This window comes from Benincasa hispida, unplaced genomic scaffold (genome assembly GCF_027475165.1).
Source record: "Benincasa hispida cultivar pf3 unplaced genomic scaffold, pf3_genome.v1.1 HicScf1848, whole genome shotgun sequence".
NCBI lineage: Eukaryota > Viridiplantae > Streptophyta > Magnoliopsida > Cucurbitales > Cucurbitaceae > Benincasa > Benincasa hispida.
Window position 1 is genome coordinate 190168 of NW_028326240.1, and position 13156 is coordinate 203323.

The 13156-nt window shown below is 29.4% G+C and overlaps 2 protein-coding genes across 2 annotated transcripts; one reads left to right on the top strand and one right to left on the bottom strand.

Annotated features, from left to right (window-relative positions):
* The first annotated feature begins 1689 nt into the window (after positions 1-1689).
* On the top strand, positions 1690-7156 carry LOC120077466 (putative xyloglucan endotransglucosylase/hydrolase protein 30). The gene is made up of 4 exons (XM_039031344.2): positions 1690-2228; positions 2316-2416; positions 2758-2966; positions 6473-7156. The coding sequence occupies exons 1-4, from the start codon at positions 2012-2014 to the stop codon at positions 6990-6992; spliced, it is 1047 nt and encodes a 348-aa protein (XP_038887272.1). The 5' UTR covers positions 1690-2011; the 3' UTR covers positions 6993-7156.
* Positions 7157-9629: 2473 nt separating this feature from the next.
* LOC150030494 (glycerol-3-phosphate acyltransferase, chloroplastic-like) lies at positions 9630-13132 on the bottom strand. The gene is made up of 8 exons (XM_090309518.1): positions 12998-13132; positions 12827-12888; positions 12630-12740; positions 12381-12459; positions 11915-12034; positions 11703-11819; positions 10302-10479; positions 9630-10003 (listed from the first exon to the last, which is right to left on the bottom strand). The coding sequence occupies exons 1-7, from the start codon at positions 12998-13000 to the stop codon at positions 10345-10347; spliced, it is 627 nt and encodes a 208-aa protein (XP_090165644.1). The 5' UTR covers positions 13001-13132; the 3' UTR covers positions 9630-10003; positions 10302-10344.
* Between the last annotated feature and the right edge of the window lie 24 nt (positions 13133-13156).

Consider the following 13156-nt stretch of genomic DNA (forward strand, 5'->3'; position numbering starts at 1 on the left):
TTGGGCCTTCTTACTCTGTTTACAATTGTCCTGTTATTAACTATATTAAAATAATAACATTTTGGTCTCTATATTTTGAATTTTGTTTAATTTTAGTCCGTGCACTTCTAATCAATCTTAAATTGAGTTTCTCAATTTATTTTTTAATCAAATTGGCTAAATAACAATAACAATTTTCATGCAAGGAAAAATATTGTGTAAATATGTTTAAAATTGAACCTTTATAAATACATGAACTAAAATTAAACCAAAAAATACAGGACCAAAATGATTTTTATCCAAACAATAATAAAGTTGGGGGCCAGTTAATAAGAAGGTATACGAGTGCATATGCATTGTCTTTTGGAAAATAATAATAACAACAATATATGTAAATGACCTTAATTCAGCAATATTGATATATACTTCGAACCAATAGTCAGAGGTTCAATCTCCCACACCATAATTATTGTACTAAAAAAATAAATAATAACAATAAATTCTTTAGATAGTCTAATTTATAAGTCTAACCTATTATAAATATGTAATTTTACAGGAGTAATAAGGTAGGACTTTTTTTAAAAAAAATAAAAATAGTACTCGTCTTTGATTGATTGGATAAAGTAATCTATTCGGTTTTTAAATAACTTACATCACAAACTTCGAGTGATGAACCAATTTTATTTTGTTTTGTTTTTTATTTTTTATTTATTTATTTTTTACTTTTGATCAAATTGATAGGAATATACATCTGAATTAGTTAGGTTCGAATTTGCTATTCGATTTTATTTTTAATATAGAGAATAATCATTATACAACTTATTGATTATTGTGTAGTATTTTTTCTTTAAAAGAAGAAACAAACAAAGCAAAGCAAAGAATTATGTTGCTATACTAAAGTGAGATTGATATTCTTAGTTGTCAAACCCCTTTTCTTGGCTTTGGAATTAGGAAATTTAATCTTTCATTGTAAGCAAATTGCATGGATGGCAAAAAAAAGTCCAATATTCCTTTTAATTTTGAGAAAAATATTATTTTGATCTATTTGAGTTTAATTTTTACTGAGTTTTTAAATTCAAAATGTCACACTCTATACTTATAGGTTTTGAGTTAGTTTATGTTTAGTTTTTAAGTTTTAAAGTGTATATTTTTATTTTTGAGTTTTGAGTTAGCTTTTATTTGGTCTCTAACTTTTAATACCTAACATTGTTACCTTCGAGTTTTTACAAAGATTCACTTTGATATTTTATATTAACTTTTAATTAATTAATTTAAAATGGTTGTGAGGTGAATTTTTTTAAAGGAAAATTAGTGAAAACTAATTTAATTTTTTTAAATTAACTAATAAACATTAACATGAAAGATTGAAAGTGTATATTTTAAAAAGAAAATCAAGGTAACTTCTTAACACCATAGAGATTAAATTAAAATTGAACTCAAAATTCAATGTAACATATCAAAATTCAGATATCAAAGAGAAATTATTTTAAGTAGCAAAATTACTAAGAAAACTTTTTGTCATTTTGTTATATTTGTAAATAAATGGGTCATTTTGCTATATATAAAAACATCCCTAAAAAATATACTTAAAAAATTATGGATAAAAGTGTACTATTTTTATAAAAAAAATTAAATAGAAATTAAACCTAAAATGACCAAAATAATTTTTTTCCCCTCTAAATTATTTTTCTTGTTTGAATAAAGGATAAGAGGAGCCAACCTCAAATCCATCTCACGAAAATAGTGGCTCTCCCGAAATATCGTCAGTAACAAAGGGCAATTCCGTCATTTCATCTTTCAAAAAAGGAAAAAGAAACACATCAGAAACTCCTTTAGCCAAATTCAACCCTTCTTCTTCTCTTTTCCTCTCTCTCTTAGACATAATTAAGCATTCAATTTCAAACCTCTCATCTCTTCATCTTCCTCTAATTCTTGTCAAGATTTTCTGTATATATACAAAAAAATATTTATTGTATATATACAGAACCAGAGACGAAATATATATATACAGAGAGAGAGAGATAGAGAGAATATGGATGTTTGGTTCTGTAGCAATGGCGGAAGTTTTCCGAATCTGTTTCTTCTTCTGACGTTGATGATCTTCTGTTTCTGTAATTTCATTGCAGATGCTTCTTTCAATGTTACTACAATCCGTTTCAATGAAGGTTATTCGCCTCTATTCGGCGACGGTAACCTTGTTCGTTCTCCCGATGGAAAATCCGTTCGTCTTCTCCTGGATCGCTTCACCGGTATGTTTTCGGAATCGCTCAGTTTATGAGAGAATACATGTTTGAATTTCCGCGGTTTAATTCTTCTTTGAGTGAATTTCTTCTCAGGCTCTGGATTCATCTCGTCGAAGATGTATAATCATGGATTCTTTAGCGCTAGAATCAAATTGCCGTCCGATTACACCGCCGGCATCGTTGTAGCTTTCTATGTAAGTATCGAAATCGAGCGAATGAAGTTATTGTTTAATTCTGCCCTAATTGTTCGTTTGCTGAGGAAAATTAAAAATTTAAGCGCCGCCGTAAATGTTGAAATCAAATTTTCTATAGGAAAATTTCAGTCAAACAGGAGTCGTAACTCGTAACCGTTGAATGAAATTAATTAATCAAACAGAGAAACTTGATTCGATTTCAGATTCAAAAAGAAACGAAACAAGAACACTGTTAAGGAAATTGAATGAGTATACACAATTTTTCTTGCAAATTTCATCCTAATTCGTCATCCTCCATGATTACGGTGGTTGAAATTTTGGTTCATGTTCCGTCATAACAGACCTCAAACGGTGACGTGTTTGAGAAGAATCACGACGAATTGGACTTCGAGTTTTTAGGGAACATTGAAGGGAAGCCATGGAGGTTTCAGACAAATCTGTACGGAAACGGAAGCACGAACCGGGGGCGGGAGGAACGCTACCGGCTTTGGTTCGACCCGACCAAGGAATTCCACCGATATAGTATTCTTTGGACCGCTCATAATGTTATGTAAGTATCTCTATAAAACTTTCTAAATACTAAATTACCTTTTTCGTGTACGTTTTTGGTTTTTCCTTTTTAACTCTATTTTTGTATTTTTAAAACTAATTCTACCCTATACTTTTAAGAAATCTTAAATTAAAAAATATATTCATCTATTATATTTTCTTTATGAAAACTAATATCGTTATTTTTTAATACAAATTAACTTTGAGAGACTAATTAAAAATTTAGTAAAGTATAAGAACAAATATTAGATATTTGAAAGTACATGGATTAAAATTGAATAAACCTCAATATATAGAGACCAAAATGATAAATTTTTATTTTTATCTAAATGGTATTAGTTTTTTCATTAAAATAAGTTAAAAATTGATGCAACAATTCATATGTAAAAAATTGGAGGCATATGTGACATCATCCTACAATAAATCACGTAAATTCATGTGATAAGTGATGTATAAAAATTGATTAGGTAAATGATTTTATTGTTATCTTTTGGGATAAAAAATTGGGAAAAAGATAGTAATTTTTTAGATAGTTGTAAATAATATCAAGTCTTCTCATTTTTATTCATTAGTTGCCACATCAATTTTCATCATTTATTTTAATAGAAAATAATATTTCTAAAACAATTTCAAAATTTAAGAGTTTTTTTCCTTGAACAAATTTCTAATTTTTGGGGTAAAAATGAAAATTTCACAATATAGAAGCATAATTGAAACTTATTCAAAATTTGAAAGGTATTCTAAGTTCTAACCTACAGATTATAATCAATTGAAAATATAGATATATTATATATATGTTAAATTATATATTTAATTATAAATTGATTTTAGTTTATTTTGATATTTGTACTTTTAAAATGTTTATTTTGGTCTTTATACTTTTTAACATTGATTCATTTTAGTTTTTGTCTTTTCAAAATGTTCATTTTGATCCGGTATTTTTAACTTTTATTCATTTGGATCTTGAACTTTTAAAAGATGACCATTTGGATCCTTAGTTTTTGAAGTACAAGGACTAAAATGAATTTTTTGAAAAATATAGAGATTAAAATGAATCAAAGTTAGAACTAAAATGAATATTTTGAAGTATGAAGTTCAAAATAAATCAAAATTAAAAATATAAGAATCAAAGTAGTATTTAAATCAATTTTATTTGATACAGATGGATTAAGTTTTGGCAAAATTTACGAATAATAATGGGAATTGGAAAAGTTAGATTGCGTGTGGGAATTGATGGAAGGCGATGGGTTGGTTTGATTCCACCATGAATTGAGTGGCCATTAATGAATTAAATAGATACGACTTTATTTTATATATATATATATATATATATATATATCATCTTTTTTTTCTGGTCATTTTCAGTTTTTCCTTTCTTAAATCCTTTCCTTCAGGAATTTCACCATTTCAGTTTTTCTTTTAGGAATGGTGAGTGAGAAGAATGACGAATCATATTTTAGTTTTCTACTTTTTAAATATAAAAATAATTGACACTCTAATGATTTATTATTTATGGAAAATTCTTATAAATAGGAAAATCTAAAAAATATTTAGATTTTATAAGCACCTTTGAAACTTTTTTTTGCTATAAAGTTTGTTTTTTTTTTTTTTTTTTTGGGTTCTATATTCCTCTCCCTAATGATATCTTACCTAAATTATAAATTAAAAATTCTAACTTTAAACTGTTTTTCTAGAACAAAATTTCAGCAAAAGACAGTAAATTTAAGCAATTATTTATTAAAAAAACAAAAAAGAGATATTATTCTTATGCTTTCCGTGTCATTTCTTTTTAACGGAAATCATAGGTCAAGGAATCGTTTTAGGAATAAAAGAAGTCAAATTCCTTTTAGAATCGTGAATTTACGAATAGTGCTTTTTTTTTTTTATTTAGGTGAAAGGTTTTATACTTTTCAATTTGTTCAATTTTAGTCTTTCTACTTACAATTGTCCAATTCTAGTCTTTCTATTTTTAAAAAATTTTAAATTTAATCCTTCAAAATTAATTTTTATTATAATTGGTTAAATAATAAATTTTCTTTGAATATAATATGTGAATTTATTTCTAAATTTTATAGTAAAATTGCTAATAGATTACATAAAAAAAATCAAGAATAAATTAACATTAAGGACTAAATTTAAGATTTATTGAAAGTGTAGGGATTGAGATTGAACAAACTTTCAAGTATAGAGACCAAAATAGTATTTTAACCAATTAAGTAGTTCCTTCTATTATTATTATTATTATTATTATTATTATTATTATTATTATTATTATTATTATTATTATTATTATTATTATTCAATCTTTTGTTCTAGAAATCAAAACTGTGTGCTTTCTATTCCATATGATTTAAATGAAAAGGAAAAGTGAAAATAGTGGGAAGTACTGCATAAGCACACAAAGTCAAAGTTAGGCTTTCCAAACTTCCAAAAACTACTTTTTGTTCTTTATAGTGAAAGGCCTAAAGAAAACTTGTGAACAAAGCTACAATTTGGATCACATGGCAAAGTAAACACTAACCATTCACTACACATACATCCATGTGATTCATTGGCTTTGCTTACTCTTAAAGATTTGGATAAGAATTTTTGTTTAGGGTTGTCCACCTTTTTTATTTGACTCTTGATTTCTATTTCATTAATTTTCTTCCCCATTTTTTTTTAATCATTTTCTCTTCTTTCCCTCTCTTGAAGCATGGGTCCTTTCCTTATGATATTAGGTTATGGTTGTTTTGAATTACTTTTGTATCCATATCACAACCATTTTTTTTTTTTTTTTTTTAATTTTTGCTACCGTTATAAGTTTAAAGGAATTACTATATTTACTGATTGAGGAAAACGTAGTTACTGCCTAGGTTATACCTATTTTTTTAAAGTCCAAGTAATTGTTAATAAAAATTTGTCATATGGAAGGTACAGTCTTACCAAATTTGTCAGTAAAATTTTGTTGAAACTTCAAATATACTTGCAAAACTTTATTTTTCCCAACAAAATACTAGCTGAAAACAACCTTTGTAACTTAGAAATCAATAAATTATTCTACGTACAAATAGTACCATTTTTTTTCAAATAACAAATGTGAGGTATGAGAATTTAAACTTCTCCCTCAAGAGGGGCACATACAATTATCATTGAACCACGTGTTGGGACGTGCAAATAGGACCTGATTACCAATTAAGTTTGCACTTGTTTGATTTTATTTGGGTTAAAATACCATTTTAGTTTCTCCATGTACTTTCAATAAATTTTAAATTTAGCCCTCATTGGCAGAAAAAAGGAAAACATTTTGTTATCTATTAGTATTTGTACCATAAATTTTGAAAATATATTTACATACTATATTTTCTTGCATAAAAATTATTATTATTATCTTTCAATTATCTTTGACAGACTAAATTTAAAATTTATTGAAAGTAGAAAGAGTTTATATGTTGTTTTATAACCTTTTATTTCTATGTATTTGAATACTCTTAAAATTTTAATTCTCCTCTTTTTGGGACTTTGTAGATTTTACATTGATGAAGTTCCCATTAGAGAAGTGGTGAGAAATGAAGCAATGGGTGGAGATTACCCTTCAAAGCCAATGTCTTTATATGCCACAATTTGGGATGCTAGCAATTGGGCTACCTCAGGTGGCAAATACAAAGTAAACTATAAATATGCACCCTTTGTTTCTGAATTCAAGGACCTTGTTTTAGAAGGCTGCGCTTCTGATCCCATCCAGGAGGTTCTAGAACCCTCCGACTGTACCGACGTCAATGTCCGCCTCAACGCCCAAGACTTTGCCACCGTAACGCCCGAGCGTCGTGCTGCCATGCGCAACTTTCGCCAGCATTATATGTACTACTCGTATTGTTACGATACACTCCGATACCCTGTCCCACCTCCAGAATGTGTCATTAGTCCGACCGAGCAAAAGCGTTTTAAGGATACCGGAAGGTTGAAGTTCGGCGGAAGCCATCGCCGTCGCTCGAGACGACGCAGCAGGAACCCTACTGTTTCCCTGAATGACCAATCTAGCATGTAATAACGTGTGTGTTCACAGATTCATTATAGAGATTAAAGAAAAAGTATTCTTTACTTTGTTTATTCTGTCAACTTTGTGTATGTATGTTGTGTTCAATAAAACAATAATATAAATCTATTGGTTTAATTTTTAATAATATTCTCACCTTCATACAGTATATAAAATATTTAAGTATGGCTTGGATTGCACCTATTTTTATGTCAATAAACAAACAAAATTTATGTACCTTATTCTCAACTTCAACCAGTCAAACTCTATTTGTAACAAAATTTATTTCTATTACGTGATAATATTTTATTGAATTATATTTGATGCACCAAAATAGATGATTTTTGTTTGGCCTTGCTTGTCCTATCAACAAGGCCATGTGGATATATTGGATAAGGGGATGTAAATGATTAGGACAGTTGTACCATGTTCCTATGATTGATTACCCCAACCCACGTGGACAAGGTTTGATATTGACATTTCCTTCAAATGTGGAAGTGTTTTCTTTAGGCATTCAAAGTGAAAGTATTTGGTGTGACTTTGAATTTGGATAAATGTCCATTTCTTTCAATAATTATGGCCATGTTTAGGAAGGAATATGAAAAACATACATAAATTTTAAAACAAAGAATTTAATGAAAATAGAATAATATTTCCGACTTTCAAATGTGTTTGTGAGTAGATTTCATAAATAATTTAAATAATTATTTTAATTGTCTTTGATATCATATTTATAAATCATAAAATTAGCTTGTACTTATGATAAATTATTATTAATTTATTCATGAACATGTTTTATGTATGATTATTATTTTATAATATTAAATAATTTATTATTCATTACACAATATATATTTTATTTCTTTTTTTTTTTTTTTTTGAAAATATGAGTTGAATTTATAAAATGACATAGTGTATACTTAAATGGTTTAATCTTTATTTAACATAATTCTTAATTTTAAAATTAAAAAAGTCTAGATATAATAAGAATATACAAATATTATTTTCAGGATTTGCAGGCTTAGATCACATAATATGAAAATAATTTTCATTGGAGGTTTAAACGCTCACAGTTTGTTTTGGAAGGGTAGAAATCCTTCGATTATAGAATTGGATTCGTTTGAAGTATTGAATCTGTTTAATGATTTTGATCCAGACCTGATTGAAGTTTTTTTAATATATATATATATATATATTATTATGAGGTTCTTCTCTTGTTGCCTATGCGAATATTTCGAGTTTACAAAGTTATTCATTATTTGGCAATTTTAGCTTTCTCTTCAAGAAATTCTTTGGTCTGGAAAGATTCTTATCGAGCGTTTGCTATCATCTTGATAATATTTGAATTATGTTTTGTTTATTCTTTATATTGGTTGTTTAAAAAAAATATTAAAAAGGATGATTATTTTAAATGAGAAAACTACTGAAAATATTTTTAAATATATCAAAATGTCATTTCTATCGGTGATAATCACAGATAGATGTTTGACATTAGTGTCTCACTGATAGATAGTGACATTTTGTTATATTTATAAATAAGGTAGTTAATTTTCTTCCGTCCGGGAAAAAAAATTATTTTAATATTAATGGAAACATACACACACAACAGGCTAAATAAAAAACACCTAATCATGGCCCATCAAGTAATATGCGATTTTGAAAAAAATAAAGTGTGTTTTCTTTTTTTCTTTTTCCAACCTCAATAAATTTTTTTATTTGACTTTTCGTTTCTGCTATTTATAATTAAATGAATTGGTTAGAATAGTATTTTGGAAATAAATATTCAAAATGAAGTTGGTTAGATTTTGTATATATTTCATGTTCAAAGAGTCGGCTTGAGCAAGTCTATTGCTTTTTATTTTAATTAACAAACAATGGCTATGGAACATTATTTAGGACAAAAAATGTTGCTTTATCAATTATATAGGAATGTACCAAATATGTTTTGTTATTGTTAAGTATATTTATGATTTTTTTTACCTTAGCTTTATTATCGTTATTACATGTGCAATAATCATCATATTATGTTTGCTTGTGAGGCATAAAGATGAATCGAATAATGTAATAGCCTACTGAAATCTAGAAATTTTTAAGGTAAGCTTTTTTTAGTTGAACAATATATAGAAGTGACATTCAAACATATTACCTCCCTCCTAGTCGAAGTGATAGTCTATATTTTGAAATATTTTGTTAGAATGATTGAAGGCCTTTAAGATTGCTCCAAAAAAGTCAATATATTTCCACCGTCAACCTTATATTGCCATTGGAAATGCGTCATTCCATGCCCTAATTGTCGAAATATTACATAAAAGACTAAAACTTTCTCCATGTTAGTTGAAATTTAACGGAAAGTCTAGAGATGAAGATTGTACCATCTTAGATTTTAACTAGTATTAAATAGATGGGTGACTTGTCTACTTAACAAAACCACCACAATACAATTGTCTAATGGTAACCTATTGTAATAATCTTATTGAATAATTTCTCAAGAATTTTGGTAACAAGTTTTGTCACATTGCTATATTCATTCGGATTCTAACACGAAAAACCCTAGTCATTTTGCTGAAACAGAAAGGGTAACAATTTCCTTTTTTCTATTCAGAGGACAAAACAAAAAGGACAATTTTGTATCATACAAACGGGAATGAATTTGAGTAAAATTATTGTTCTATATTGAAAGGTATCAACAGAAAGAGAAGACATGGTACAAATTGAGCATACTAATTCATGAAGTTTATAATGGTAGTGAAAACATATACACTTTAGAAATAGTACGAATAACCAGTGTGTCCTTTTTCTAAATGATATAAAAGATCTGTACATTACCAAGCGAGGCCAAGTATTTGAGGCAGTTTCTATGTCTATTGAAATGCACATGCTTGGGGTAGGGATAGGCCTGTAAATTGGCAAAATTCCCTTGAGACATCGATGAGTGAAAGAATCGATTCCTTTTACGGTTCATGCATGAAACGAATGGCCAGTGGCGTTTGTGAGTTGTGAGACTGTCAAATTATGTCCTGACCCTGCACTTGGTAAAAGATGGGATGATAAATTGTACAAAAATCCATATTGAGGTTAGTCTCTCTAAATTCTCGTGGTAACTTTGGACATCTAGATTTCTTACTATCGGCTAATCTAGTGAGTTATACACAAATTGGCTTTCAAATGATAGTTTCCATAGTTACAAATATAGTATTAGTTCATACGTCGACATAATCATACCATAAACATCAATAATGTTGGCGGCTTTTCTATCGATTACCAGGCAAATATGAGTAGTATATTCAATTGTGTTTTTTGAAATAAGAATTTGAGGTATACCTGATTATCAAATGAATTGAACGTGAAAAATGATTCCAACTGATTAGATCCAAGGTTGTGACAAAGAGATATCCGCAGTTGATGCTCCTAGACCTTGTTTGCTGTCGATAGCAGCTTTGAGAACATTGTACTGCATGGCCACAGAATCAAATAGTGCCTTCGAGTATGCCTCCCTAGCCTGCTAAAGGAAGCAGCCAGTTCGGTGAGAAACAAACCCAAAATAATATTGATCTTTCAACATCACGAAAAACACAATAAATGGAACTTGAAAACATTTGCTTATGGCTCATCATATTCTCGATTGGTAGACATTTGTACAATGTATTACTTGATATAAACTTCTTGACAAATCATTTATATTTCAATTGAAAGTACTTAGTATCAACCTAAGGAAGGAAAAATCAATAATTTGAATACTTGAAGCAATGAGTAAAATATTTAAGAGAAGATCTGACTTGACAATCAGATTTTAAGAATGTTTCAGTCTTTCAAAAATTCCAACATGATCTCATCAACAAGACAGCTTGTGCAAAGTTGATGTACTTCCCTTTCAAATTAAGTGCAATAGGGCTAATTTCTTGGGATCTTCAGTTATTCACATTGAAGTCACTCAACTCTCCATTGCCACGGTTTTGTATAGAGAAAACAAGGTTAAATTATAAAAATAATCCACTTTGCCTGTGTTTCAAAACACCCCTATTCTTCTTTTTCAAAAATATATATATCTGAGAATGTCTTAGCTTATGCACAACTTGACTAATCTCACAGAACAAGCCACATAACCCAACAACATTTGGGTGCTAAGAGACTCGTAGGATATTAAATCCTAAGAAGGTGATCGTCATGGATTGAACTCATTCCCTCTGAGTCCTTTATTAAACCTATGACCTTTTTTTAACACTAAGCCAATCCAAACATGATGGTTTAAAACACTCATATTCTTTCCAAAGTCGTAATATTACTCATGACCTTTCTTAAATATTTTAAAATTACCTTTGGAGTAGAAATCACTTAGAATGTTGAACGAAAATTGGGACCTGGAATAGTGTGACAACCCAAATTATTGTTCTAGGTCACTCCCAATTTTCATCAAACAATCTAATGAATTTTAACTCCAAAGGTAACTTTGAAACATTTATGAAAGGTCAAAGGTAAAGTTGCAAATTTTGAAGGATAAGGGTATTTTTCAAACAAAATGAAAAAATCAAGGGTATTTTTTTATAATTTAGCCGAAAAAATCCAACAATAAGCTTGAAGCTTCGAAAGAAAATTATGTATTTCCAATCTCTCCACTCTCTTTTAGATTTAAGAGTGTATTCACTTTGTTGGAACCGAAATGTGTATATCTAGCACAATATTTTACTATCACGCGCTCTTTAAAAATTTAAAGATCAGACAGACCTCATCAGGATTTTCACGGGTAGCAGTAGTAATTCCATCGAAGCTGATTTCAGGACCCACAGACAAACCCGCCCCACTAAAGGAAATCACTCTTTTTTCTCCAATTTCGATTTCTACCTGGAAGAGGGCAAAAGAGTTAATATATGAGAAGAGAATCATATTAAAAATGAGTAAAGCAAGGGGATACAAATGAATAAAAGGGATAAATATACCTGTGAAGGAGGCGGCATGATGTCGTAACATAATAAAGCAAGGGGATACAAATGACCAGGAACACCCGAGTGGTGAATGAGCCTTCTCATGTTGTCCACTGAAGAAGCATCAAAGGGTGCCTGATCTTCTCATATCAGTACGAACTACTTTGATCTTATAAAAAATTTGAATATAACAATTACAAAGACATAAAATGGACTAAAAGAGATTTGAAAACACAAGTAGGAAATGATGACTAAAGTGTTAATAATGGAGTATAGAATACGCTTTTGTTGATTCTTTTCTTATTTTAAGAAATTTTGTTTAAAAGGAGATGTACAAAAAGGAGAAGTCCAAAGATAATGTGTGAAGGGGAACAATCAACAAAGTTTCTAGAATGAAATGGTCAAAGTCCTCTACTGAAACGATAAACTAGATATGCATATGCCTGCACATTTGTCTTTATTCAAGGTAAAGAGAACTTACTGGGTACCATTCTCCAGTCGATGGATCCGGTCGGTCCCTGCCACCACTGGGTGCAATCCATATTAGTTGCGACCCACCCCTACGTAAAATTTATCGCTGATGAAAATATAAAAATGGAAAATAGAGAACGTTTTGAGGCTTAAAAGACACTATAGATTTAAGATATTTAGAATCCACGACTATGGCAGGTAAAACAGAGCACAGAAAACCAGTTTTTTTTCTGATAGCTGCTACCAATGGTATAGGTACCTTAAAAGTACAGCCATCTCCTTTAAACTTCGTGTGTTTGCTTTCCTTTTCGTTTCTGCAAGCTCAGGAATATCGAGCATGTGCTTTTTCGAATAAACACAGATAAGATTCCTGCATAATCATTTGTAAACTGAGGCAACTTTGTTAAATAATAAGATATACAATCCAATAAATTGCAAGGAAAATTATATTGGAACCTTCCAATGCTGAAGGGCTTGCAAAGAGGGTCCGCAATAACTCTATCCCCTGCCACATAGATCTGCAAGCCAGAAAAGACACTCGTTTATGCCAACACAGCAGCACTTACTAAATCCCCTCAAAATTTTAGCTGAACACTGCAGACGTATATCGAAAAGAAATAGGCCTACCATGTTTTCAGCAATATATGGATTTGTCTTTTCAAGCAACAATGAAATAATAGCTGGATCTGCTTCAGTCTGATGATTTGATATCAAGACAACATTGTGACCCTGAAACAAAAGGTCACAAACAATCAGAGGCCTTCAGTATAGCAACAAAGTGGAAGA